This window comes from Tinamus guttatus, unplaced genomic scaffold, assembly GCF_059628265.1.
Source record: "Tinamus guttatus ecotype Peru unplaced genomic scaffold, ASM5962826v1 Tinamus_guttatus_pri_ptg000179l, whole genome shotgun sequence".
NCBI lineage: Eukaryota > Metazoa > Chordata > Aves > Tinamiformes > Tinamidae > Tinamus > Tinamus guttatus.
In genome coordinates this window covers 122,420-150,021 of record NW_028288713.1, presented here as the reverse complement: position 1 = coordinate 150,021, position 27,602 = coordinate 122,420, and the positions used below count along the sequence as shown (strand labels likewise).

Sequence of the window (27,602 nt, the reverse complement as noted above, 5' to 3'; positions counted from 1 at the left end):
CAGGAGGGCCCCCCCAACCCCCCCCCCAAATCCCCATAGGGTTAAAGGGGTCCAGGAGCCTCCCCCCCCCCCAGGGTTAAGCGGGTCCGGGGGGTCCCTGTGTCTGGGGGGGGTCCCCGTTTCGGGGGGGGGTCCGGGGGGTCCCTGTATCTGGGGGGGGTCCCTGTTTTTGGGGGGGGTCCGGGGGGGTCCCCGTTTCGGGGGGGGGTCCCTGTTTCAGGGGGGTCCGGGGGGTCCCTCTGTCTGGGGGGGGGTCCCCGTTTCGGGGGGGGGTCCGGGGGGGTCCCCGTTTCGGGGGGGCCCGGGGGGGTCCGGGCACCTCTCCAGGCGGCCGCACTTGACCCGCGGAGCAGCCCCTCCCGCTCGGCCTCCGGGCAGCTCCTGTAGGCGGCCATGAGCCTGGGGGGGGCACGAGGGGGGGGCGGTTGGGGGCCCCGGCGTCCGGGAACGGCCCCCCCCGCCCCCCGCCCCGCCCCGCCCAGCTCAGGAGGGGACCCGGGATCCGCCCCCCCCCCAAGGGGCCCCCGGTGTCCAGGATCCCCCCCCCACCCCCCCCAAAGGGGCCCCGGCGTCCGGGATCCCCCCCCCCACCCCCCCCCAAGGGGCCCCGGCGTCCGGGGCTCCTCCCCTCGCCCCCCCCCCCCCCGGTACCGGCTGGGGGTCCCGAAGCTCCGGGCGACGGCGGCCGCCCCCCCCGCGCCCAGACCCGGCACCTGCAGCAGCTGCCGGGCGAAGACGGCGCCCACGCGCTCGGCCTGCCCCGAAAACGCCGGGATTGAGCCCAAAACGGCCCCGAGCGCCCCAAAACTGCCGCTTTTAGCCCAGAACAGCTCCCGGATCCCCCTGCGCCCAAACTGCCCGTTTTGAGCCCAAAATGCCTGCCGCTTGTCCCAAAACTGCCTGTTTTGAGCCCGTAAAACAGCCCCCGCCCCCTCCCCACAAGAGCCAGGACCCTCCAATGTCCCTCCCTGCTCCCAACTCCCCCCAATTACCCCCAAAATGGGACCAAACGACCCCCCATGACCCCCCCAATGTCCCCAGGGACCCCCCAGGATCCCTGATGTCCCCTCCAATGTCCTGATGTCACCATTGTCCCCATTGTCCCCCCCATTGTCCCCATTGCTCCTCCTAGCCCCCCCATTGTCACCCCCCCCTTTTTGTCCCCATTGTCCCCAATGTCCCCCCCATTGTCCCCATTGTCCCCACTGTCCCCCCCATTGTCCCCATTGTCCCCACCTGGCTCTTGGCGGCCGCTCTCTGCACTCGGCCCAGGGGCAGGAGGGGCCCGGGGGGGGCGCCGGGAGGCCCGGGGGGGGGCCGGGCCTGGGGGGGGCCCCCCCAGCTGCGCAGACAGTGACCCTGCCCCCCGAAACGTCACCGAAACCGCCCAAAACGGCCCAAAACCGCCCAAAATGCCCCCAAAATGCAGCTGCAATGACCCGGTCCCCCTAAACGTCTCCCCCCCGTTTCCATATCCCCTTGTGGCCCCCCCATGTCCCCCCCCGTGACCCCATGTCCCACCACGTCCCCCCGTGTCCCCTCATGGTCCCTGGTGTCCCCCCATGTCCCCAGTGTCCCCCATGTCCCCTCTGTGCCCCCGGGTCCCCCCGTGTCCCCTCATGGTCCCCAGTGCCCCCCACGTCCCCCCGGTGTCCCCCATGTCCCCCCATCCCCCCGTCCCCCCGTCCCCCCCGGTGTCCCCCCATGGTCCCTGGTGTCCCCCCATGTCCCCCATGTCCCCCCGTCCCCCCGGTGTCCCCTCATGGTCCCCGGTGTCCCCCACGTCCCCCCCGGTGTCACCTCGTGCAGGCGCCGCAGGTGCCGTCCCAGCAGCACCAGGAACGCGGCCGATTCCCGGGGGTTCCGGGTCCGCTTCACCCCCAGCCCGTCCACGACCTGCCGGATCCCGCTCGATTTTGCCCCGTTTTTTTTTCTGTTTTATTTTCCCACTCATTTTCCCCATTTTTCCCCTGTTTCTGCCCATTCCCCTCATTTTTCCTGTTTTCCCCTGGTTTTCCCCATTTCCCCCCATTTCCCCCCATGTCCCCCCATTTTCCCTCCATTTTTCCCATTCCCTGCCCATTTCCCCCCTTTCCCTCCCATTCCCCCCCACATTCCCTCCCTTTCCTGCTGTTCCTGCCCCCCATTCTCCCCCGTTCCCCCCCCATGTCCCGCCCCTCATTCCCCCCATTCCCGCCGTTCCCTCCCATTCCCCCCCCCGTTCCCCCCCCCCCGTTCCCGCCGTTCCCCTCCCCATTCCCGCCATTCCCCCCCCCGTTCCCGCCCCGTTCCCGCCCCGTTCCCCCCGTTCCCGCCGTTCCCCTCCCCATTCCCTCCCCGTTCCCGCCCCATTCCCCCCCCATTCCCCCCCCCGTTCCCGCCCCGTTCCCGCCGTTCCCGCCCCATTCCCGCCGTTCCCCGCCGTTCCCCTCCCCATTCCCACCGTTCCCCTCCCCATTCCCGCCGTTCCCGCCCCATTCCCTCCCCATTCCCGCCCCATTCCCGCCCCGTTCCCGCCCCGTTCCCGCCGTTCCCCTTCCCATTCCCGCCCCCTTTCCCCTCCCCCCCCCTTTCCGCCCTCCCCCCCTTTCCCGTCCCCCCCCCTTTCCCGCCCCCCCTTTCCCCTCCCCCCCTTTCCCTCCCCCCCCTTTCCCGCCCCCCGTTCCCGTCCCCTCCCCCGTTCCTCCCCTCCCCCCTTTCCTCCCCCCCCTTTCCTCCCCCCCCCTTTCCCTCCCCCCCCCTTTTCCTCCCCCCCCCTTTTCCTCCCTTTTTGTTTTCTTGTTTTTTTCTTTTTTTCTTTTTTTTCTTTTTTCCCCCCCCCTCAACTTCTGTTACTTTGTTGATGACAAATCTTTTGACATGTCTTTTGAATCCAAAGCTCTAAGCATCACAACAGCAAGGAGAACTAATCATAAGACACATACTTGAAGCCAGATCTTTTTCTACGGGGTAAATTTTCTCATCAAAATAAATGCGGAGGGGATCTGTTAGTCTTGGAAAGATTATTGGTGTGGAATGAATTGAGGTGGGAAAGAACCCACAAACTTCTAAGTTGGAAGAAAGTCCCATCTACCTCTTTTTCCAGATTCACACACTCAAGTTTGATTTATGTGGTGGTAGAGTTTATCTAGGTAGAGTTTAGGTACTCAAAGAGCTACAGTTATTTATAGCTTGTCTACATGTTAAAGACCAGTGTTTGAATTGCAGAACTTAATATATGCACTTAACAGATGAGATGCACTTTGCTTGTATTGGCTTATGTTTGTAAGGGCTATTACTGGCACTGGTATTTGCCTCCTAGTGAAGAGTTAGTTGTCAGTTCATAAACACTGAAGTTAGAATATTTAATTCCTAACATTTTATCTGATCCATTTAGTGTTTCGAAGCATTAGCGCTGTTCTCTACCGAAGAGAAGTTGTTAACTTGTGACACATCCACAGCTTGGACTGTCTTTTCGCTTGCGTATTAAAACTGTGGTGGTATTTTTGGCAGCTATTTTTTCCTCTCTACTAACCACAAGCAACATCTTTTTTGCAGTAAAGCTGTGATGGATCTGTTGGTTGACTTATGCAGTCGGTATCACCTGAATCCAGCCCAACATAGTCTTGAACTGAGGTCTTGGGCCATGCAACAACCCTTGAGTTACAAGCCAAATACTTTGATAGGAGCACTGGATGTGCAGACGGTCCTTTTGAAGGAGAAGATTCCTGAAGAAAAGACAAAACGACCTCCACCAAGGGTTCCTGAGGTCAGTGACGTGTGGAGTTAAAGCAGTGCCATGAACCAATATTTTGCTGTTGTGATTGAAAGCATTTTCTTCCCATTTCACCACTCTTTAAAGCAGACAGGTGTGGCTTGATACTGGATCTCACCTGCTCTACTAGCTTCACTAATTGGTGCAGAGTGGTGGTTAGTAGCCTTGACTTCAGTGTTTACACAAAGTGTTGTGCTCCAGCTGAGTGAATTCTCTTCCTATAAAGATTCTTGTTGGAAAATCCTGATGTTTGGAGTTGGCAGTAGTTGCTAAACTAAGGCTTCTTGGATTGCGGGGTGGTAGGTTTTGAAGGTTTTTTGTTCCTTTTTTGGGGGAGCAGGCAGGGAGATTTGGAGTTCTGCCTCTCTTGAGAGTTAATGGAATACTAGAAAAGTTAACTTTGAGGAAAATTACTCTTTACTAAAAAAAACCAAAACAGGAAAAGATTGATCATAAATGTATTGACAGCACTGTGGAGATGCAAAATGGCCATGTTCCAAATACTTGTTCCTTGAACTTTGTATTAATAGGAACAATTAGAGCTAATTGCACTCATCTTAAGTAAGAGTGGTGCTTCTAAATACTGACATAGAAAGATGACTGATTCCTGTTTCTTAGCTGCCTGGCATGTCTTTTGTACTGACAGAAGAGTGTCCTGAGAGGTGGTGTTTTTTTCGTTTGTTTGTTTTGCATTTCATTTTTAATAATCTATTGCTTTCAGTAGCGTGGTAGGTTTGCCTAGAAGGACAGTGTGGATGTCCCCATTGCCTCCCTTATTATAAGGGAGCATAACCCTCATTGGGTGGGGGCTGAGGATTTTCTTGTTTTTCTGCAGAAATCGGTGAGGCTGGTTGTGAACTACCTGAAGACACAGAAGACTGTGGTGCGGGTCAGTCCGGAGGTGCCCCTCCACCACATCATCCCCACTATTTGCGAGAAGTGTGAGGTGAGCCAGGAGCACGTGGTCCTCCTGCGTGACAGTGTCACCGGGGAAGAGCTGGAGCTCACCAAGTCCTTGGAGGAGCTGGGCATAAAGGAGCTATACGCCTGGGACAGGAAAAGAGGTGAGCCGAGGCGGAATGTAGGTGCTGATGTCTGGGGTGACACTGGGAGAGTGATACTGTGATCCCCAGTGATACTGGGGGAGACCTAACATGTCCACGCTCTCCTTGCATTGAGGCTGACTTAAATAGGAGAGTGACATTTCAGAGAGCGAGCCAGCAAGCTGGCCAGGTGCCACCAAAGGAGGAGCTTTGTCTCTTCCCCAGCCGCTGTCAGTGCAGGTGCGTGTAAGCCAGGGGCTTATCCGCCTAGAGCCTGTCCTCCCCCGGCCATGCTGCGGGACGGGCGGAAAGCGGAGGCATGGCCTCACCATGGCCAGAGCTGGCAGAGAAACGGGACATAACTGTTCCAGTGAAGAGGAACTGAGGAGGTATCTGCCTTAAAAAAATTTGCTCTCATGCTATTCCACTCTCTCTCAGACATTTCTCTGCAGGTTTCTTGGGCTGCAGTCTTAGCAGCCTGAGTGCGTGTTCACATGGCATAAATATTAAACACACTTTAAAAATGCACACTGACAAGTGCTATTTTCTTCAAGGTCAGAAAGTACTATTCATTAAAATTATTTCCTGCAGTTTGTCGCCGTCAGCATAGCTTTGAGCACAGTAGGTGCCCTTACTTATTGTTTAGATAGCGTCAGTTTTGTGCACTGTGTGCTGCAGGCTTATTTTTTATTTATACAGTAATTTATTTATGCTGATGCTCCACTCTTCTTTCAAAGAGCTTTGACAAGTGACAGCTTTACCTTGGTGTGAGCCAAATTTCAATGACTTTAGTTTAAGTACGCTCAATGTCTACTTTTCCTTTGAGTTGTCAGGATGCTTCAAAAAAGTGGCTGACAAGATGTCATAACTCCATTGCATGTTTTTTTTTTCTTTTTTTTTCCCCTAAGTTTGCTGTAATTAAGCTAAGCATTTTGAAGCAACATATTGAATGTGCAGAGTATTCAACAGGAAAACATACGCGAGGGACAACTTACAGAATAATTAGCTGAAGCCTGCCTTAAGCTCCTTCTTTAAAATGAAAGTGATGATGTATTCTGACATGATATGGGCCCTCGAGCCCATGTTGGAACAGTCCTGGTACCGCCTGGGCAGACAGCTAAAAGACATCCCTTTAAAACAAGGGTTACAGCTGGAATCAAATAGTGCTATGTAGTGTGCTGCTCTTCACATCAGAAGCAGTTTTTATTTTATTATCTTAATACACCTTTCATTAGAATAATATCTCCCTGAGCATATTACATCCATTTTTGCTTCCCCCCGCCACCTTACCCTGCACCCTGGTGTCTAATGAGAAAAATGATTAATTATACATACATACATATATATATACATTTTTTTCATGAAGTTCCCTTTGTTCCAGCAAGCGAGTAGTCAATTTAGTTACCAGAAGAACGGACAGAGCTCACCTTGTTGCAAACAAGGGAGGTGTCAGAGCTGCTGAAAGCCCAAGTTGCTTGCAGAAGCGGATTCTAGAAAAACATAGCGCTTGCCCTCATCTCTTCTTCCCTGAAATAGAAATCCTGTGTTCTCAAGTTATAGCAGAAGTGTTACCAAAAGATGACCTCTGCTGCCACCTGCTTGCATAATTCAAGTTAGCAATTGAATCAAAAATGAATTCAGAGACTTTAGCATCTAGGTAGCTTCTAGTTGCATGTCTCTTTTAGACAAAAGTTTTACTATAGCACTTAGGAAAACAAATGATGGGAGTAATGAATGAGTACTGTGGCTTACCAAGCAATACTAGAACTTTAATGTGTTTTCTTTTGTCCTTTCATTGCTTGCCTTTTCCAGTTCCTCCATCAAAAACTCAGTCTGAGCCTTCTCTGAACTATAGAGGTACTGTACTATGCTGCTGAGGAAGATCAGCTTTCCCTTCCCACTGTTGAGCATGGTTTTGGTAGATCTTTGGGAGAGTAGTACTGTGGAGAAGCAGGCTTTTTGGCAGCCTGTATTTTTAGATGATGCTGTTTACATGGCTGTGCTTTGCAGTAGAATAAATACATTTGTGTGCACTGTGCTCCTTCAGTAATTGCTGAAAAATGTCAAACAACTTACAAATTAACTGATATGTGGTATGGTATGCTTCCACTTGGATTTTAAGCTGTCTCTTTTTACCTAAAAAGATTATTTGAATTTTAGAAATGCTACAATTTCAGGGGCGTCTCAGGTTCGAAATTCATATAGTGGCCAAAATAGAAAATTCTAATACCTAGGAAATCTTGCACTAACTTAATATACTAAACATTCTCATCCTAGACTTAAATGTACCTCTGTACATTAGATTACTCTGAATAGATACCAATGGCTGAATGGCAATTGTGCTTTCATTACGCAGAAGTGTATACTTCACATGTCCACTTTCCCCACTGAATCTATTATAATATATTGATTAAATCAACATATCTTCAAGGAAGGTATAATTGAGTGTAGCTTGCTTGGCTTTGCCTACCTAGTAACCCTAAGATAACCAGAGCAAATGAGGAGGTAACTCCTGCAGACTTGCAGGAAGAAGGGTAGCCTGCCGTCTAGTGGCTAGACATCGTCTGGATCAGTCAGTGACCAATTGACACTGAAATTAGTATTATTTCTCCCCAGTGCCTCTGTCCTTGTTTGCACTGGTTTCCTCTTGCATAGAGCCTAATGCCAGAGTTGAGATCTGCCTTATTTGTTTAAGAAAAATAGATTTAGTTTGACAGAGATTCCTCGATGCTTTGAGATGGAGGGTTTACAATCTCAATTTTAGTTGAAAGAGATATATAAAATGTTTAATGAAAATGTTGATTGTGAACTTACTGACCTGTTACTGGCCTATCCTAGCATTTGATAGTAAAGACTATGAGAGCAAGGGTATTGTCATGATTCGCATCTAGTTGCAACCTGGCCCTGAGCAGAAAAATAATCATTTCTGGTGCATGAGTATAGGCAGTGCTTCGTATTTGAGTAGGCTATTAATTTATTACTGTGTCTCTTTGTGGTGGAGTCGCAGCCTTTCTTAAGGATAGTCTCTCCCTGTTTTCATCTGTTTATCATCTTTGCTTTCCTACCATGCTTTGAACTAGTGTCTTTAATACCTTCTAACACCCGACATTATTGCAAAGTGATCTTTGTGTGAAATGCAGATTTACCAAAATTCTAGAATTCGTTTTGAGTCATAGAACATTATTTCATCATAGCAAACAAGTCATTTTACGTATGCTTTTTAATTATTATTAAAGAATTTTTTAAAAAAGTAACTTTTTTTGGTATGTGAAATTTTGTGTGCTAGCGTAATGCTCTGATGTGCTTGGAACCAGAGAGAGAAATCAATATAGTGTTACCCAATGCTCGTTAAATTTGAGGATTCACATTTGACTGGAATTGAAAAATTGGAGAGCTTTACAAGCTGTATAATGTATGTCAAACTGGTGATTGCTCTTTATAATACACAATCTTATGATATAATTGGATTCTGCTGATGCTGGGGAGGGTGAACAGAGACTAATTGATCTGAGAAGTCATTCAAGTCATTAAACAGTTCAAGGAAGACATGGATGTTTTGAGCGCTTGCAGCCTGTTACCCATACAAAATTGCTTCGCTCCCCATCTGAAATGAAAGGCCTCAGGACAAGACAAGATTATAGCATGAATATCCTGGTTTATGCACAGAGGAAAGCCATATTTTTGGGAGAGAGGGCTTTTTCACTCCTTTTGGAGCATGATCCAAATTCACACCAAGTCCTTCATTAACTTCCCTGTGTTGATTGGGTCCATGGTGTTAAAGATACTGATCATCATTATTTCCAAAAGTCAGGTTTGGGATACTACAGTCCTCCATGAGTTTGAAGATAAGCTATCTAACAAGCATTTTGAAAGAGTAAGTAACTGGTTCTGGAGGGAAATAGTTGAATCAAAACTAAAAAGTTTGTGAAATTGCTGCCCTTTGCCTTCTGTAGGCTTTGGAGCAAACTCAGAATGAGTCAGAGTTCAAAAATAAAATCTGAGATATGGTGTTTACTTAGATAATTTTATGAGTTTCCAATGTACTTAGGCTAATAAAAATATGGCATTAAGTGAGGATGCTTCACAATAGTGATCTTCTAATTCTTTATTTCAGAAATGTAAAAGATTTTCCATTATAATTGTTTCAGAACCAAGTCGAAATGCCTCAGTAATCAATGATGCAATAGAAAAAGAAAAGCGAGGATTTCTGGGATTTTTCAAAGCTAGCAAAAGAAACAGCAAGGTAAGTGTTCAGTACTGTTTTACCTTGATACAGCTGGAAAGAAATTCTCTTTATTTTGCCTGTGAGTGTTTTCTTATGTTTGTTTTTTCAGGGAGCCTCTTTTAGCAGTTGTATAATCTTCATTTAAGCAATATCCTGTGGTGGAGTTTTAGGATGCCAGTTGAAGGCAATGGGCTTGTGGTGTGTTCAGCTTGTTTTGGAAGTGTTAAGCATTAGAATGCAGTACAAAGGGGTGATACAAAGGGCTGTAGTTTCAAGCAACTTATTTCCCCATTTCAGTAATGCTCAGATAAAAATGCACTTACGAAAGCACTGATGTAGCGTAGAGTACATGGCTGTAGATAATCAAGTAAAATTGTGCTAACACAGACTTTTTCTATATGTACATAGTATTCTGTTTTAAAGAATTTTCATCTTAGGAAGACCTGTGTAGTCAGAGTTACTGAGAATGTAAAGCTAATGAATGCAATGCAGAATAAAAAACTTGAAGTATCAAAAGAGTAATAAACTGAAGGATCCATGTCTGTTGATACTATTCTTTTAGCTTTGTTTTTGATCTTGAACTGTAAGCTTTAAAACAAAATAAATATATTAAAAAAAAAAAAAAAAAGAATATTGGAGCCTTAAAGAAATGAAATACCATGAACCATAAGGCTTTTCAGGAGTTGTCAGTGTTACCGTCATTTACCAGTTCTGGTTCTGGGTTATTCCATGAAGAAATGCGGGGTTTTGTTTTGTTTTGTTTTTATCATCCTATCTGCCAAAGAACTTGCTCCAGCTAAGTACAAGGTACAGTTTCAGCTGCTAAATTTGAATAACACAGAAAACTATAGAAGAAGACATAACAGCGACTTTATAAAGGGAAAACTGGAGAATAATATTTCTTCATTCTCTGTAGACAACAAAAAATTGTTGAGAAACCTATATGAAAAGTTTGTGCCACTAATGACAGAAACTAAATACAAATTTTTTTGACTCAAGGATGTATGAAAAGAGTGGGTTTTAACTTTATACATATTTGTGCTATTGCAACCATAGCTGCAAGTGATTTTGATTATAAAATGTTTAACACTATAGAATATCAGAGTAGATTTTTTTTTTTTTATGATTTATGTACACCTCCAAAGCTTTTGCAGTGAAATCACAGCAGATATGTGTCTGACTAACTGGTACATAGAAACATGCTTTGTTAGGGGACTGGTGTTTCACTGGACATGTTTTTGTCAGTTGTCTTGGTCATGTTTTTAAGTCCTCGTAAGTTTTTGCCCTTTCATAATGTCCCCAACATTATGATCATTTTCAGGTGCTTTTGCCAGGTAATAGCTTCCTTTACAGAAACTGGGATTGGCTTCATTGCAAAAATATCATCTGTTATGGATGTTGAGATATTAGCTTTTTATGAAGGATACATGAAAGCTATTTTTTATGAGATAGGAAGTCAATCAGTTCAAAGAGATTATCCTCTATAGGATAATGAGAGTGTAACAAAAGCGTAGCACTGAAGAAATCATTCTGTATGGGCTTGGAGGGAGATAGTAAGCAAGGAAACTTGAATATAAGCCTGTAGACTATGCTACAGGACTGTTTTTTTCCTCTGGAGAAACTAAATATATTACAGCATACAGTATACAGCTTAACAGCTTGTCTGTTTTGCTGCATTTTGGTATGAAGTGTGATGGTGGTGGAATTTTGCTTCCTGAAGCAGCTCGGATTTAACTTGTAAAATATTTATGCTTGCAATGTCAGAAAACTTGGCTATGAAGAAGACTGATTCTGAGGTTACCACAGGGCGTTTCTCACAACTTTTTGGTTTCAAAATTCCAGGTTCCTTATACATCATCCCCTCCCTTTTCTTTTGTTATCTCTGGTTAAGAAACATGAGGAAGAGAAATCTGAGGTGATACTATGGGATTTTTTTTAAAAAAATATTCATTCTAATGGAGAGTAAGGATACTGAGGATCAATTAATAGGTTAATATTTGACCTGGGAGAAAGTATGGGAATGGCATAAACAAGCATGAGTAGGAGTTTTTAGATCTGTGATAAAGGTGCAGGTCTTGCTAGTTTGGGCAAATTCATTGACTTTCCCTGATAACTCCCATATTTGATACTTGTTCTCAAATGCCAAGCAAGCTATAAGAAAAGAGATTAAAACAGTCACATTATTTAGACCAACAAGGAAATCACCTTTCCAGTATGAATGTCCAGCAGTCTGCACCCAAGAAGAGAAAAGAATTACTTAAATATAAAGGATAGTGGCGCATGCAAGAGCAACTATATATTAACTGGCCGTGGATACATCTGGCTTCGTTTAAAGTTTAATGGAAGGTTTCTAGCCAAAACAGCAGTGAAACTGTTGAAGAGATTTCGTTAGTGAAATGAGGACAAGTTAATTTAAGTTTTAGTTTGTTAGTTTTTTCTTTTGTTCTTTAAGAAAAGATTTGGTAGGTTTATGAAGGCATTGCCTGGTGACTTCAGGCCACAGGAGTCTGTGGGCCAGGAGGTCTCCTACAGTTCTCTGGTCTTTAAAGTGTTACTCCCTTACAGTTTTTACTCCTTTGCTGAGACTTCAGTTGCATCCAATAATTTGTTTTACTCTTTTTTCTTTCTTCTTTTTTTTTTTTTTTCTTCTTCTTTGGTCTCACTTTGCCTTTTGATTTGGAGTGATTCTGTGTGTTTGCATTCATGCATGTTGTGTATTTTACAACTGATTTTGATACTGACTGTCTCAGGCCTTGCACAGAAGCAGCACCGTGGAGGTATTTACAAGGCAATAGGTTTTCCTGTGCAAGGGAAGAAGAGAGTGTTAGCGTGTGCTGCAAGCTGTCCTGGATCAGATGTCACTCCACAAGATGGACCTGTGCTCGGATTTCCTTCCCTACCTCTGGGGTATACATGCTATTTTCCTCCATCTCTCCCATGTCACTGAAGGCAGTGGCCATGGTGTGACGATACACTGGATCTCACTTTTGGGGATTGTTTTCTGCCATATTAAAAACACTGGGGCACAGAATAGAAAGCAGAGACCTGTTCTGGTAGGTGATGCAAATTTGCTCAAAGTATTTCTTTGGTTAACTTCGTGCTGGCAGGCTAAACACCAGATCAGGTATCATCTTGTTCATTCTAATTTTATGCTGGATCGGTTACCCTCTGTTCTCCTGCCATAGGCATAAAAACAGAAAGGTGGCATGAACTCAGTTATCTTTCTGATGTGAAATTTAACCCAAGGCTAAACTGTGATCAAACTAGCACTGCTAAGGACTGTAATAGTGCAGAGGTCCTGTGCAGGTGATCAGCATGGCTTGGGAAGGAGCACAAGGAAGCAGCCCTATGAAAACTGTTTGTGGGGAGAGGTGCCTCGCTTCGATCCCCTGTCCCAGTAGGTGTTGCAGAGACCATGACAATCGAGTCCTTGGTGCTGCAGGAGCTGTCTGCCTTGAATTCTTCTGTTTGTTTCCTTATATTCCTATTCTTGAATTGTTCTGCTAATGGTTTTCTTTCCTTGCCCATCAGAGAAATTTTGGAAACAACCTCAGTGTTTCTCAGCAATCAGTTCCAGCCCCTCTGAGGCAATTTGTCTTGGTTCTGTGATGAGGCTTGGTGCTTTGCTCTGGGATGTTTTTGCTCTGTTTTGTTTCATTTTTCGCTGCTATGTAGGATACCTGTTTGTGTTGCAGACAGAAGAGCACTTGTGGATGAACAGAGATTGTGGTGAGGAGGATGTTTTTAGTTCTACATCTACAAGTGAAGGAAGCTTGGATGTAAGTACTAACATGGCTGGTAGATGCTACTGCATTCCTATTAGACCTTGCAGTTCGAAATGGCAGAAACTGCTGCTTTTCCCTATGCTTAGCTGAGTAGAAGTAGAAATAGCATTTTTCATAGATAGTCTTCCTGAACTAGTCTTTCGTGTGTGTGGTTCACACATCTAGATGCAATGCATTATCTTCAAATAAACTTTTTGCTAGCTTCAGTATAAATAGGTTTCTCTCAACATAAAATTTGAAGCAGTTTTAAACAAAAAGTGGTTTAATGAAGGAGGTAGGTGTTCTCCTCATTTGAACTGGGCTTTAAGACAGTTACCACACTGCATGGAGCAAATATTTGTTTTCCATGTCAGGACCTTTAATGGGATCTTTTCTTTCTTAAAGCTGCTCTGCAGCTCTTCTATCACTTCACGTCTTCTCTGAGCATGGCAGCATTGCACATGTTTCTTATGTATGTTGTCTTCTGTTTTGAATGCCAGAAATAGCAGGAGAGGGTTTTTTTTAGGAGCTTCAGAGGGTTTTGAGGTATTAAAACGCTACGAATCAGATCTAGAAAGGTTTTAAAGCATCTTTGAGACAGACCTGTAATCCAGGACTTAGGTATCTAATTAGCAACAGTGAATCCTAAATACTTTCAGAAGACTGTTCTGGTAGGTGAGTGATCACAGTAAATGGGGTCATTTTGTTGCATTGGTTAATTACTTGGTTTTTCATCATTGTATTTTCAAAACTTGGGGAAAAAAAAAAAGTGTTGGTGACATGATAGAAGCCTGAAATGTGAGGTTTGACTCTGAATGTATCTCAGAAATAAATATTTGGAAAAGAAGTGCTGATTCATAAAATGTGCAGCTCAATAGTGAGAGAGAAGAGTGCCAGAAAATTATGAATAAATGAAGGAGGAGGAGAGAGATAGCAGAACCCAAAGAAAAAGGATCAAATAAAAGAAGTCAAAAGGTGAAAAGAGATGGAGAAGTGATTGGCTGTGAGGGTAAAGAGCATCCAACTTGGCATGTTTGTGAAGACTTCATAATGAAAGACTACAGAGATATGAAAGTTGCTTACGACGCTGAAGGAAGAACAATGTTTTACTGAGAAAGCTGTATCAATATAAAGCTATAGTAGAAAGTGGTATGGGTAGTTGAAATAAATACGCTAGATCACAGTATAAAGAAAACTTAGGCCAGGTCTACTAAAATAAAATCTGTTTGTAGTTTATCTTCAGTAGCCTTATACGTAAAGGTCAATATTTTGATACCAAGCTATTATAAGAGGAAGAAGAGAAGGAATTCCATTGAGGAGCTGGAGATAGTTCAGATAATCTGGACTATCTTAACGTTAGCCTGTTCAGAAGAGGAATGTCTGTTTGTTCTTGCAGGCAGGCAAAGTCATAAATAAAGTCTTCTCTTTTAACGTTGCTGTTATCTTGAAAATACAACTTTGTCTTTTAAAAGCACAGTCACTTAAGTTTAAGGCACAAAGGCATCTTGGAGTAAGAAACAAAGAGGTAAAGGTGAGTCATTATTTAGCTACTTGGCCATCTGAACATGTTCATGTCAGATTTAAACTTCTTGCAATGCAGTTGTTCAGTGTTTACTTCTTTTACTTCTGGCTTGACACTTGTTTGTATGAGCACTGATTCTGCTAGGACTTACAGGAAGTTACTGAAGTCATCTCACTTAATTTGGTATTTTTCTATTAAAGCTTGCAGAGGATGCACAGCGCAGCTGATTTGCTCAGGAGGGCAGGAAGTCCGTACTTCAAATGGGCTAGATGGGTCTGAGGAAAGAGCAAACAGCTATGATGGCTTGGGAGAAAACGTTCTAGAATACACTGAACTTGTCCTAAATAAATTTAATTAACTTAAGGAAGATAAAATTGAAGCAGAAGTTTCACTGAACAGGGAAACTTGTAATTTTTACATGTGGTTTGGCAGTTTCTTACGGGTTGGTCTTTGAGATTCCCAGCCGTTTTGAGTCATACTTGATTGTACTTACTGCTCCAAAGATAGTCTAAATGATGCAGTTCAGTGAAGCTGAGTGTCCTTATTTACACTGAGTGATATCTTATGTAGCCCCAAATGTAAAATATACATTATGCAGAATAATTTTCATTGAAGTAGGGCTTTTAACTAAGTGTCACCCAGCAGAAACTTTTTTTTTTCCATTTTGAGTCATGCTGAGAGTACTCTGCGTTGCTGCATTGGTATTGAAGCCAGAATTTTCAGATTTATTTGAGAAGGGAAAAGAATTTGTTGTTAACTTTCATATATTCTCTTCAGCATAGTGATGGACTGGTTGGTTCAGTACAGTCCTCCTTGTCTGTAAGGAAATGGGCAGTTCAGTGAAGTGCTACAGAGGTAAGAGCATGACAAAACTTTGCTATGCTTAGCTTAATTTATTTTCTCAGAGTTGGTTTTGGTCATCTGCACTTGCGCTGCGTTGTAAAAAGGGTAATGATCCTTATCGCTTGTTTGAAAACTGAACAATATGAAAGAATCATATCAGGCTGTAAGAAATGGGAGATTTTTTCCCCTCAGGTAAAAGTTGAATTCTTTTATCCTCAGTAGCATATTTATCTACATATTATTGGAATTCTTAATGCTTCTTAAAAATATTTGGGTTTGTTGATGGGGAAGTAAATTTTTCAAAGTCCATTTGGGAAACACTTGTGCGGGAGTTGAAAGGACATTTATTCACAATATTATGAAAAATTAAGGAAGAAAGAGTGAAGAATCTGTTAAGGTGTTAAAGTGAATTAAAAATGCAAATAAAGAGTTTTCTGTGATAATCTTCAGTGCGCAACAATTCATAATAATGTGTATCAGTAATTTAATGGACGAGAAGTCTAATGGGATTTCATAGATGATGCAGAAATCTTTCCCTTGGATTCTGTATTGGTTTGTGCTAAGCAGATGACCATATGTCCAGTGTAACCTTTCACAAATCAAATAGTGTTGAAATACACTCATAAACATGACATTCAGATAAAATACTTGGAAATTGCTGCATGTTTAACTATTTTGCTCTATCTCTGTGCCAAATTTCTCACAGCTCAAACTTAGTGCTGAGGGGGAAAAGAGGGTTTTAAGTCATCTCGGCCACTTGGTGTCACTATCCTCAAATGAACAACTGTTGAAGCTGAAACTCAGTACTAAAATTAGCTGTTTTTACTTGGAGAGTCTTTGTGTTTTCATAAAACAAGAGTAAGAAAAAAACATCCCAAGTGCTGAATGACATGTATCTCTGATACGGAATTTGTTTATGTAATAAATCAGTTTGGGAGAAAGTACTGGGACGCTTATCAGAAGTTTTGAAACTTCAGCACGAAGTCTTATCACAAAAGGTTTTTCCAGTTCAAAACAGAGATTCAGTGTTAGAAATTTTTCATCAGGACATATGCGACAAACTATTGAAAATGTAGTCTTTGGACCAAATACAGAATGTCAGTGTATGAGGCAAACTGTCCAGTAGCTTCATGCTTGATGGAGCTATGTCACAGCCGCTGTTATATATGTTTGTGACATATACGCTATACATACGCCCTAAACTATCAGAACAATTCAGTGTCATTTTAATCACAAAAGATTAGCTCTTATTTATAGGATATGTTTAAGTTTTCTTTCTATGTTTTAGTGCATACACATGAAGCAAAGTCAGCTTTCAGAAGAAAATACTGTGCTAACAGTTCAAAAAGTCCACAGAACTCTTCCAATTACTAACCTGTCAGTCATTCAATGTTGGGAACAGCTACAAGCCCCATGGAGCCCTTGTTAGAATATATAGTTCACCTTTGGAGGAGTTCAGTTGCTTATGTTATGTTCTAGCTTATAGTCCCTTGGAGATGGCAGGAGTTAGACCATTAATTATCTAATCTCCCAGTCCAGGGGTGATTGGGAGAGAGATCAAGCCTTGTTATGCAAAAGTAAGTGAATATGTGACATCTTTTAGACCATGTTCCACTTCAGCTGATCAGTGAATACCATGTCTTCTGTCAAGGTTTTCACCTCACATAGTTATGTACTGTTTTAGGCACTAGCAAAGCTGTAGCAATGAGAATACTGTCTGTGTTCAAAAGCTACCTGGATGTGACCCTGTGCCACGTGCTCTAGGTGTCCCTGCTTGAGCCAGGGGTGTTGGTCTAGATGATCTCTAGAGGTCCCTTCCAACCTTAAGCATTCTGTGATTGTGTTACGTAAATGGAAGTGAATACCCAAATACTTTTAATACTTCAGATTTATGGCAGGTGCATTCTCTTTAAATTCCTGTTTTCATGCTGTTCTTACTTCTTGGTATCCTAGCAATGCTTAAAATGTTCGTTATGTGTATTTGTTTGTACTTGCAGGATCAAATCCTGGGATATCTCTTATTATCCGTTCTACGGGTAGAGCTATTTATATACATTGTCAAAGGCAAAGCATGTGATCTGGCTTTGAAATATTTTTGCTTAGTTTGGGCTTGTTTTCAAAATGCATAATCCAGCAAAAGGGATGGGGAGAATTCTCTAAATATCACAGTAGTCAGGTCTGTCCCCACCAGTCTTCTCTTAGAGGGTGTTTGTAAGTCAGTAGTTGCGTGCCAGTGGATGACACTCAAGAAAGATGAGTTATAAATGTTTTAAGTTGTGCAATTGAAAACTGCTTGTTTAGAGGAAAATAGATTTATTTAAATGCCAGATATTTCAGAGCTAGGATTGCCATCTCCTTGAGTTAGTTTGATAGCTTGTGATAACTCTATTTTCTTGTTAGCTTTTCTTGCTGCAAAACTTGGTGAGCTGGTCAGAGCCAACTGGCTGATGACTGGCATTCAGAGAATTCAAATAGACACCAAAGAAGAGAGTCATCAACTTTTTCCTTGTCTGCTGAGGACAGGACAAGAAGTAATTGGCTTTATGGCAAAGAAGGTTTAATGTAGAAATTAGATGAAAAAACTTCTGACTAGAGGTTTCACACTGGAGTAGGTTATTGAAGAGACTATCATAACCTAGTCTGTGCTGCAAAACCTCTAAAAGTTTTCATTGGGATGCAGTACACACGCAGTACGTGTGCCTCGCAGTAGAGAGTTAGATTAGGTGGACTGTGGAGGTCCCCCTTTCAGCCAGAGTTGTGCCTGCTGAAAAGTTGCAGCATTATCCACTTCCTTTTGTGATGTGCACAGTGAGTTACTTTCTTCATTCATAGAAATTATACATTTATACATGTAATATCTTTAGATTTTTCTTACCACATGTAAAAGCGCACTAGTGATAGCAGAAGGTAAAAGCTTAACACAAGGGGAGCCTGCCACCAAACTTCAGGTTCTTTCTACAGAGAATTGTATTGCCAGATCTCTTCAAAGAAAAGGTTTTTAATGTTGGTATGTACTATATGCATGCGCACATATACACATTTTCTATACACAGATATATTTTATAAATAAATAAAATGTTTCTGTTTTTTTAAAACCAGCTGAACTACTTTGGCTCAAAAAAGCCTGAGGCAGACACCTGGAATGGAAAGTCTCAGCCAGTATGCTTAAAATTTCATAAAGTTACAAGCATTTGAAAACAAAATCTCTTAGAATGTTGGATGGCCTCTGCATTGGCTGTGCTGCTTTTGCTTACCTATCTTATGTACCACAGGATTGTTAGCTTGATACATCTAAAAACTATTTATCAACACACATACATTACATGCGCACACACATACACACTCCCCACCACCACCACCACATACCTGGCTTAAAATCATGTGATTCAATAAGAAATTATTTAGGATGCTTCCCCTGCTCCATGAAAGGCAGGTCCTGCTTGGCCAACCTGGTCTCTTTCTATGACCAGGTGACCTGCCTAGTGGATGAGGGAAAGGCTGTGGACGTGGTCTACTTAGACTTTAATAAGGCCTTTGAAACAGTCTCCCACCGCCTTCTCCTGTAGAAGCTGGCAGCTCAGGGCTTAGACAGATGCTTTGCTGGGTGCAGAACTGGCTGGAGGGCCAGACCCAGAGGGTGGTGGTGAGTGGAGTTAAATGCAGCTGGTGACCAGTCACAGGCCATGTTCTTCAGGGATCATTGTTGGGCTGGTCCTCTGTAGTATCTTTATCAATGATCTGGATGAGAGGATAGAGTGCCTCTTCAGCAAATTTGGAGATGACACCCAACTGGGAGGAAGAGGGTAGGAAAGCTCTGCAGAGGGGTCTGGACAGGTTAGATCAATGGGCTGAGACCAGCTGTATGGGGTTTGACAAGGCCAAGTGCCAGGTCTTGCACTTCGGTGACAATCCCATGCAATGCTACAGGCTTGGGACAGAGTAGCATGTTAGAGAAGGATGTGTGTGTGCATGGCAGAAAAGGGTGTTGGTCAACAGTCAGCTTAACATGAGACAGCAGTGTGCTTGAGTGGCCAAGAAGGCCAATGGCAGCCTGGCTTGTATCAGGAACACTGCAGTCAGCAGGACTAGGGAAGTGATCGTCCCCCTGTACTCGGCCTGACTGAGGCCGCATCTTGAATACTGTGTTCAGTTTTGGGCCCCTCACTACAAGAGGGACATTTAAATGCTGGAGTGTGTCCAAAGAAGGGGCAACAAAGCTGGTGAAGGAGCTGGAGCACAGACCTCATGAGGAGTGACTGAGGGAGCTGGGGTTATTTAGTCTGATTGAAGAGGAGGTTCAGGGGAGACCTTATTGCTATCTACAACTACCTAAAAGGAAGTTGTAGTGAGGCAAGGGTCGGTCTCTTCTCCAAAATAACTACAGATAGAACAAGAGGAAATGGCCTCAAGCTGCTGCAGGGGATGTTCAGGTTAGATATCAGGAAAAATTTCTACATGGAATGAGTAGTCAAGCATTGGAATAGGCTGCTGCCCAGAGAAGTGGTGGAATCACCATCCCTGGCAGTGTTCAAGAAATATGTGGATGAGGCATTTAAGGACATGGTTCAGTAGGCATGGTGTTGAAGGGTTTACAGTTGTACTCGATCTCAAAGGTCTTTTCCAGCCATAATGACTCTATAACTCTGATTTTGTTTTTGAGTCTTAGGTATTTGCACAGGTTGCATTTGTAAACATCTTTTGTTTGCAACTATGAAGACCTTGTAAAACAAACAAAAAGCTGTCATGTAATTGCTGCTTCCTAGAGGCTGCATATAAAATAAATTTAAAATAACTACCTGATTTGGAATAAAATCAGAAGGCTTAACACCATAGCACGTTGTGCTTACATGCTTGTTGTAAGTCAGACTAGGCAGGAAGAAGACAGTTGGGCCCTTGAAAGCTGGACTTCTGTCATTCTCTTCCCTTCGTTGTTGCTCCTAAAGAAACATTTCAGGAAGTTCTGGTCCTCCAAAGGTTTTTGCAGGATATTTTGAACAAAATATTCTGTAGTAATGTTCTACAGTGAACACTGGGGGGAAATATGGAAATCAAGTCAAATAGAAGGGGTTTGGGGAAGTGCATGTCTAGGAAGGAAAATGGATGCAGCCATGCCAGCTTTTCAATACTTGGCAATACGGGATTTTAAATACCTGGCAGCATAGGGTTCTATTGGACTCCATCTTTAAGCATCATGGGATCAAGTTTCCCATATTCTGAAAATACCGAAATCAGTGCACCGAGAGCTACATGCTGAACTCCGATCATCTTTGAGGTTTCCAACCTCAGGCTGGTACCTGCCTCTACTCGAGAGTAAACCCTTGAACTGCAATTTTAGGCATTTTATGTGCTTTTAGGCATTTAAAACTGTTCCTCCAAAGGGTTACCGCCATTTCAGCTGTAGTAGCTGCTTTGCTATCTTTCAGGACTGTTGCCGAGAGAATTATTTCGTTTGCAATGAAAATGAAAATACTCGCCAGGGTAGAGTGCCTGGAACAAAGCTCTGAGATACTCTTGGTGTATGAAGTGCCCTTATGTATAGATACCAAAATATTCAATGACTCAAAGCTAGAGCAAGCTTAACTCTTCTGAGCAGTAATGAAAACACTCAAGTGCGGTGGCAACTCTGGGTTCTAGTCCTGGATGTTTTTGCATGTTTTTATGCTAAGCACACAGGTGATCCAGTGCATGAATAGTTACTGAAGCTAGAACTAGAAAAGCTGAATGCTCCCTGCTCAGACGAGGAACCTAATCTCATTTCCAAGTAGTTGGGTGTGATCCTTCTGGCTCTCTCTAGGTGGGCACATTCATGTGTTTGAAGAGAGGATAGTCTCAGACCCCCTCTGAGAGGGGGAGACTTGGTTCCCCTCAGATAGAAGAGAGAGTTGAACCTGGATTTGGCCATATTTTTAGTGAATATTGACCTCGTGGATAGCAGGGGAGAACAAAAGAGGGAAGAAATAATGCAGCGGCTTCTACCAGCAGTTGGGTTTTGTGTGGAGCCCGGTCTCACAAGTGTGCTTTAGCTCGTCTGTTGGATCAAGTCTCTTTGCTGACGAAAATACTTTCCAACTTTATGGGTCCTAGTGGAGTTGAGTTTATTTGGGAGGACAAGGACATAGCTTCTTCATGGCTTCAAGGTCAGCAAGTCCAGAAGGAGAAACCAGACACACGAAATGGGAGCAGGCACATCATAGAATCATGGAATCATTATGGTTGGAAAAGACCTTCAAGATCATTGACGCCAGACTAAATAACCCCAGCTTCTTCACCTGCTCATTGTAAGGTCTGTGCTCCAGTCCTCTGACCAGCTTTGTTGCCCGACTTGGCACAGCCTCAGCACCTCAATGCCCTTCCTGTAGTAAGGGGCCCAAAACTAAACACAGTATTTGAGATGCAGCCTTGGAAAAACCCAGAGAGGTGACGCTTGGGTAGCCCAGGCTAACAGGAGCCTGTAAGTTAGCCTTGACACCAGTGTGAGGCAATTCTGCTCCCAGAGCTGGGCTCCCGGCTCTGTCTGGGGACGTACGAAGCTGGGCTGGCGTAAGCTGGCTCACGTATCTCCCTCAATGTTTAATTAAGGCCTGGTGACACACCCTTAACCACCCAAGTCCTTTCATGTCTGATTCATCTTTTGTTACTGATTTCACTGAAAAGTTCTGAAGTTAACTCACTGGAGGATTTAAAAAAAAAAAAAAAAAAAGAATAAAGCAGCAGGTAATAAGACCCATGTCTTTTAATTTGCATTAATAAAAGGACATTAAAAAAGAAGACAAAGACAAAGTTAAATTCCATTTGAGATTTTTCTAGTGACATCTCAACCACTCAGGCTTTGCCTCCTTGGTATTTAGTACTATTAGAGCCCCTTAATAGTGTGTAATAGCCTTGTAATTCCTATTTGGTTATAATTTATTCGGCATTTAGTTCTCAGAGTACAGGAAAGCGTGTAGTGGTATTGAAAATACCACCTTTAAATAAAAGTTAATTCTAAGATCCCTTTTTTCTGCAATTGAATAAGCAAAGATTGAGTTACTTGGAAAGGGATTTCACATATTTCTGTGTATATAAAATGTTCTTTGTGTTTAAGTTTGGGACCGTCTGGGAATGAGTCAGGGAATTAATTCCATTGCAAAGCACATTTCTTTTTGATTTAATGACGGATTCCAAAATATTTCTTCTAAAGCTTTCCAAATGTTACTGCTGCAATGGAAGGATTAGTGTGTATTTATGCCAATGCCCTTTACTAGATGAAATCAGAAATGGTTAATTTTATGTCATGGTCTCCATCTTGTCTGTGTTCAGTGAATTTCTATTTCTTTTTTTTTTTTCCAGATGGTAACCCCTGTCTTTGTAGTGGCATAATCTGAATCATATGTAACCACAAATTTATTATGCTAGTCTAAAATATTCTATTAGCATATATAGATTTTTAGATACAGTAAACATTTTCAATGCTGGCTATGGTAGAAATTCATTCCCTTGCGAAGAATTTCTGAGGCATGAGCGCTAATAGGATTTGGTTCTTTTCCAGACTCTTCTGTGGACAGTGAAGAGTCGATTTCATTAAAAGTGGTGACAAACAATAACATTTTTTTTAATTAGATGATCTCATAGTTTCCACACATATTTGTTCAGTGCATTATTGTTCACTGGCAGAAATGAGCTACTTCGTAGCGTGTGAAACCATATGTCTCAATAACATCTTATGGCAGGTAAGGGAGGATTTGCAAAACAACATTTGCTGACAGGACACAATATATTTTACTTTGATGGGGAAGTTTTCCTAAGTGAACTTCATGGCTTAGTTCTGTCATGCAAAGTTGAACTTGCATAAGTCTTAGCAGGCCTTACAGGTCTCCCTTTAACTCAAACAGGATTTGCTTATATGAAGAAAGGACAGAATAGAACCATTTGCATGCCCTTTGCTGCCAAAAAGGTCTTCCTATGCATACAGTATGCTCTTTCCCACTTTTTTTTTTGAATACTACATCAGGCAGTTCTAATTTTTCAAAATGTGTTTTTTTCCTAGTTATTTATGCTTTTGCATTCATACTTCTAGGCAGATCCCAAAACAGTCATGAAAGGTAAGAAACTCATGAAAGGAAAGTACTTTAGGTTTTAGAATTGGTACATGGAAAGGCCCAGAAGAGCAATTGGGTCAAGACAAAAGGAGCAAAATGGACGAAAGAGCATGGAGGGCCCTGATATAGAGAACTAGCAGGAGGCATTTGGGTTAGGCCAGCTGGCCCTTTCAGAATGATACCCAGCTCCCCCTAAAGAGCTTGGTTGCTTCTGTGCCTTGGTGCTGTCGTAGAAGAACCAGAGGGAGCTGATCTCTAGGACCTGCAGGTACAGATGCTCTGTCAAGCCTAGTGGCATAGCTAAATGAAGAGATTAGCATTAGATTTATGACTGTCATTTTTTTTTCCTTCTTTTTGGTTCCCACCCCCCAATTACAACATTTTCTTCTTTTTGTCCCAGCAAATGTTCAGGTGCACATCTTAATTTTGATCTCTCCCAGCCTCAGCAGAGAGATGGTGTAATTTCATTGAATCTAAATGGGGCTTGTCCTGATTTACAGCTGTTTGCATAGGAGAAGAGTCAGGCCAACAAAGTGCTATGTCGAGGTTTGCCTTGTAAAAACCTAATGGCAGTGGATTTGACAGAAGATGGGGGGAGAAGAAACATTTAAGACCATTTATTAATCAAGAATTCCAGCAGCGAGGCTTTTCTTGCCTTGATTCTGGCAAACGTACAGATGAGAGATGCTGTGCAGAGCCCATTTCTGTACAAACAGAGAAAGCCCTTCAAATGCAAACATTTGAGCAGCTGGCATGGGAGATTAGTGCAGCAGCAGCAGGAGAGGGAGTAATAGCGGCTAGTGGCGCCGTCTAAATTTAACAGACGTTAAACAAGGTCCTTGTTCTAGTTTAAGGGTTACAGGTCAGAAAGACAATATCAACTAAAAATATTGGCAATTGTACAAGTCAGTCAAAGCCATTAACTAGTATTGAAATAAGAGTAACTCTCCTTTCCCAAGCGCTCCCAACCTTCACCCCCTAAAATACTCCATGTAACCTGTCTGAATTAAGGGGGGAAAAAACCTTTATTGCGTATCTGTACAAACAGAACACTTTATTAGTACTTAATGTTTTGCTCTTGATTGTGAACTGTCTTAATATATTGTTCTACTTTTAATTTCCTGTAGCAGAGTCTTAAATCAGAAAAACGTATCATGCCAAGGATGAAAGCAGTGTATAGTCTTAGCTTTGTAGTCATTTGTTTGTATGCTGTTTAACATCATCTGGAGTGGAGGGGCTTTGGTGGAACTGGAGGGGTGTTTTGTTATTGTTTTTTTGTTGTTGTTTTTAATCCCTCTTCTAACAGCCAGATTATCCCCTAGAGTGTGTGATCAGGCATTGAGTTTTTCGGGTTGTTGTTTTTTAACTTGAATTTTGATCGCACTTAAACAGCTCTTTGCCTGTTGGTCGTGATCAGATGCACTGCTGTTTTTCCTTCATTTCTTCAACAGCAAATATTAAAGCATCAGTATCTGGAGCCAGTTCTTATGTTAGAAGAACATGTGCTTTCTGTGCTGGCATTGTTATGAATCTCACTGAGTTTGCAAGTATACTGAAGAAAAAGACATCTTGAAGAAACAACGGAGGCAGTTTAGTTGAGTGTCCATGTGACCGTCTTTTGGCATAGCAAAATTTGAGTGACCGCTGGAGACTTGATGCAGAGCTTGTGAGAGCTGGTGGAAAATTCCTGTGGGCTTCAACGGGCTTTGACCCATGTCCTTTATATTAGCCATTATCTGTGCTAGGCCACTTTAAAATCATTCATTCTTTTGCTCCCTTAGCATTCACATTTGTATGGACAAGGATTTTCTTGTATTCCTGCTGTCAGCTTTGAAAATGTATGAACTTGATTCTTATTTGATGGACAATTGAAATAGATGAACCCCTTGAAGTTGCTTAATTTATACAGCATTTGCCCACTGGGGGAGGGGGGGAAAAAAAGAAAAAAGGGGGGAAAAAAAAAAAAAAAAGTGAACATGTTAAGTCTTGCTGAAGATGAATTGTGAACTGTGGGAAAGCAAGGAGTGGCTGTCACTGACCAGCGCTTTGTTGCAAAGGCAGGTTTTCCTTTATCTACAGTCATACGTATCCAGAGAAGTCAGATGAATTCTCAGCACTGTTTTCCCTGTTTGAGACGTGGTTATCTCACTTCCAATCCAAGTATAGATACCTGTTGTGTCTATTTCCATGGTTTTTAACTTGTGTCAGTTAAATTGATAACTGAGCTTGAAATTTTTTGCCACAGCTCCTTAATGGGCAGTGCACCCAAGAGCTTCAGAAATCTCTGGTCAGTGTGAATAAATAAATCCAAGAACTGTGATCTCTTAGCATTTCACACTGAACTCGCAAAGAAAGCAAAGCTGTACATTGTGGGAAAATTGGCCCCCTAAGAATAACAAGCATTCAGAAGTCAGGCTGTGGTTTCCTGAGGATATCTTACTAATTTGTTTAGGCTTGGAGAAGCTGAGTTTCATATAGGATACTGTAGAGGAAGGATGAAAGCTGTGAAATGTTGCACATGGCAGAAAAGATGGAAGTGCTTGAGCTCCGTCACACCTGTACTTCCACTCAGTCTATAGTGAGTGTCCTGTCTCCCAGCTGGATTTTTATTTAGAGAGAGGGCTGACCTAGGCAAAGCCACAGTTAAAATTGTCATAATGAGTGTTCACAGTACAAAAGATCAAAGTTGTTTGAAGTGAGGTTTGATTGTACTTCCAAGCTAGTTCAAAGGGGGATCTCGTGCTTCATTCTTGACTAGGACTTCTGTGCCTTCTTCCTGCACTCGCGGGATTTTTGCTGCTTGCTTCAGATACTCTTGTCCTCCAACACGGATTGCTCACAAGAGAGAAAAGAAGCCAGAGATATGTATTTCTTATTTTTGCAAGGTTCAGATTTGAAAAAAAAAAAATGCTCATAATTTTTTTCAAAGCATAAGCACATGGTATTTTCTACCCAAACTTTTCATCTCCTTTAATGGGACAAGTAATTTCCATAGGTGCAGGAAAGGGCAACACCTAGATATGCTCTATCCCTTGTCCATCAGAGGAGTGTTGTCTTTAAACCTTTTTCTCACCACTGCACTCCTTTATCCTGACCACAGATATTGATTGAAGACAAAATTGCAACTGCTATAAAATCATTACGTGTGCATCAAGCTATGAACATGATGCTGTGTAAATGTGCCCTTTTGTCCTCTGCTAAAAATTGTAATATCTACAAAAAGTTCTGGGCTACTGCAGTGCCAACATTCGCTGCCATAAATTCTCTGTGGAAAAGTGCAGGTACCATTTAGGAGCTGGTTGAGGCTCCGTTAAAGTTTAAGACTCAGCATGTTGTACTCTGTGTGTAAGTCTACGTGTGTGATGTACACATGCACACACACATTTGAAAGAGCTAATTGAAGCAGGGTAATTCGCGGCTATTGACTTCTGATTCATGCTGCTAGAATCCTCTTAGAGTATTCTAACACTGACTCTGTAATTAGGATTTGTGTTAAGATTTGTGCTAATTCCAGAGTTTGGAGACTGATTTGGTCTTCTAATTTGAGATTTAAAATCTTCAGATTCTTAAAGTTCAGTGTTTTTCAATATTATGTTTGGCTGTTTTATCATTTAAAACAACTGTATAGTGTCCTTTCTGAAATTTTGCCCTGACAATCGGATGATATTATTCAGTTCCCTCTAGCTAAACACCTACAGTTACCATAGACTTCAAAAGGAAAAGCAGTTGCACAACTTCATTCTAACTTAATGAAGAAGTTGTGTGGGAATTAGGCTGTAAGAGCTGGAGACCAGTTCCTTTAATGTAAGTTAGAGGAACAACTTTGACTTTAGAGAAGTTTTGCAGATATCAGTGAAGATTTGCTTGTGAGTTTCAGATAAGCGTTTTGCCATTCATCTTCATCTCTAATATTTTTACTAAGAGAACTAGAGTTTTTTGGGGGTCAAAAGTTGTAAGTGTCAGAAAGCCACTAACAGGTGATATGAATTGACTGTCTAATGATTTTGTCACTGGAAGATGGAAGATCCTTCAAGGAGAACACCTTCATTTAAGTGGAGAGGACTTTCATTTTACTGGAATAAAAAAAAATCTTTCTGTAAAAAAGTGAATTTCCCTTTTTTATTTTTTTTATTTCTTTTTTTATTTCAAAACCAAACAAGTACACACACAAAAAGCCAAATGTCTGGAGTTGTAACACTAATATTTTTGGTTTCCATAAAACTTAGCTATGCAAGCATTATAGCAGATATATTTAAAACAGTGTATTTTAAGCAAAGTTTCCACACTCTCGTCCAGTGCAAGCTGGCATATTTACAATGAAAATACATTGAAGATGAGCAACTGTAGTGAACTGATAGCTCCTATATGGGAAA

The 27,602-nt window shown here is 42.6% G+C and overlaps 1 protein-coding gene and 1 long non-coding RNA gene across 2 annotated transcripts in view; one reads left to right on the top strand and one right to left on the bottom strand.

Annotated features, from left to right (window-relative positions):
• Positions 1-340: 340 nt before the first annotated feature.
• On the bottom strand, positions 341-1,332 carry LOC148594944 (uncharacterized). Its single transcript, XR_015913284.1, has 3 exons — positions 1,237-1,332; positions 652-755; positions 341-399 (listed from the first exon to the last, which is right to left on the bottom strand). It is a non-coding gene; the product is annotated as an uncharacterized LOC148594944 (long non-coding RNA).
• A 1,898-nt stretch (positions 1,333-3,230) lies between these two features.
• Positions 3,231-27,602, top strand: part of LOC104564594 (protein cordon-bleu) — a 107,057-nt gene continuing 82,685 nt past the window's right edge. Inside the window, exons 1-6 of the mRNA XM_088523302.1 lie at positions 3,231-3,307; positions 3,538-3,748; positions 4,590-4,818; positions 6,610-6,654; positions 8,946-9,040; positions 12,718-12,801. Coding sequence (XP_088379428.1) covers positions 3,231-3,307; positions 3,538-3,748; positions 4,590-4,818; positions 6,610-6,654; positions 8,946-9,040; positions 12,718-12,801 — 741 coding nt within the window. The remainder of the gene's footprint in view (positions 3,308-3,537; positions 3,749-4,589; positions 4,819-6,609; positions 6,655-8,945; positions 9,041-12,717; positions 12,802-27,602) is intronic.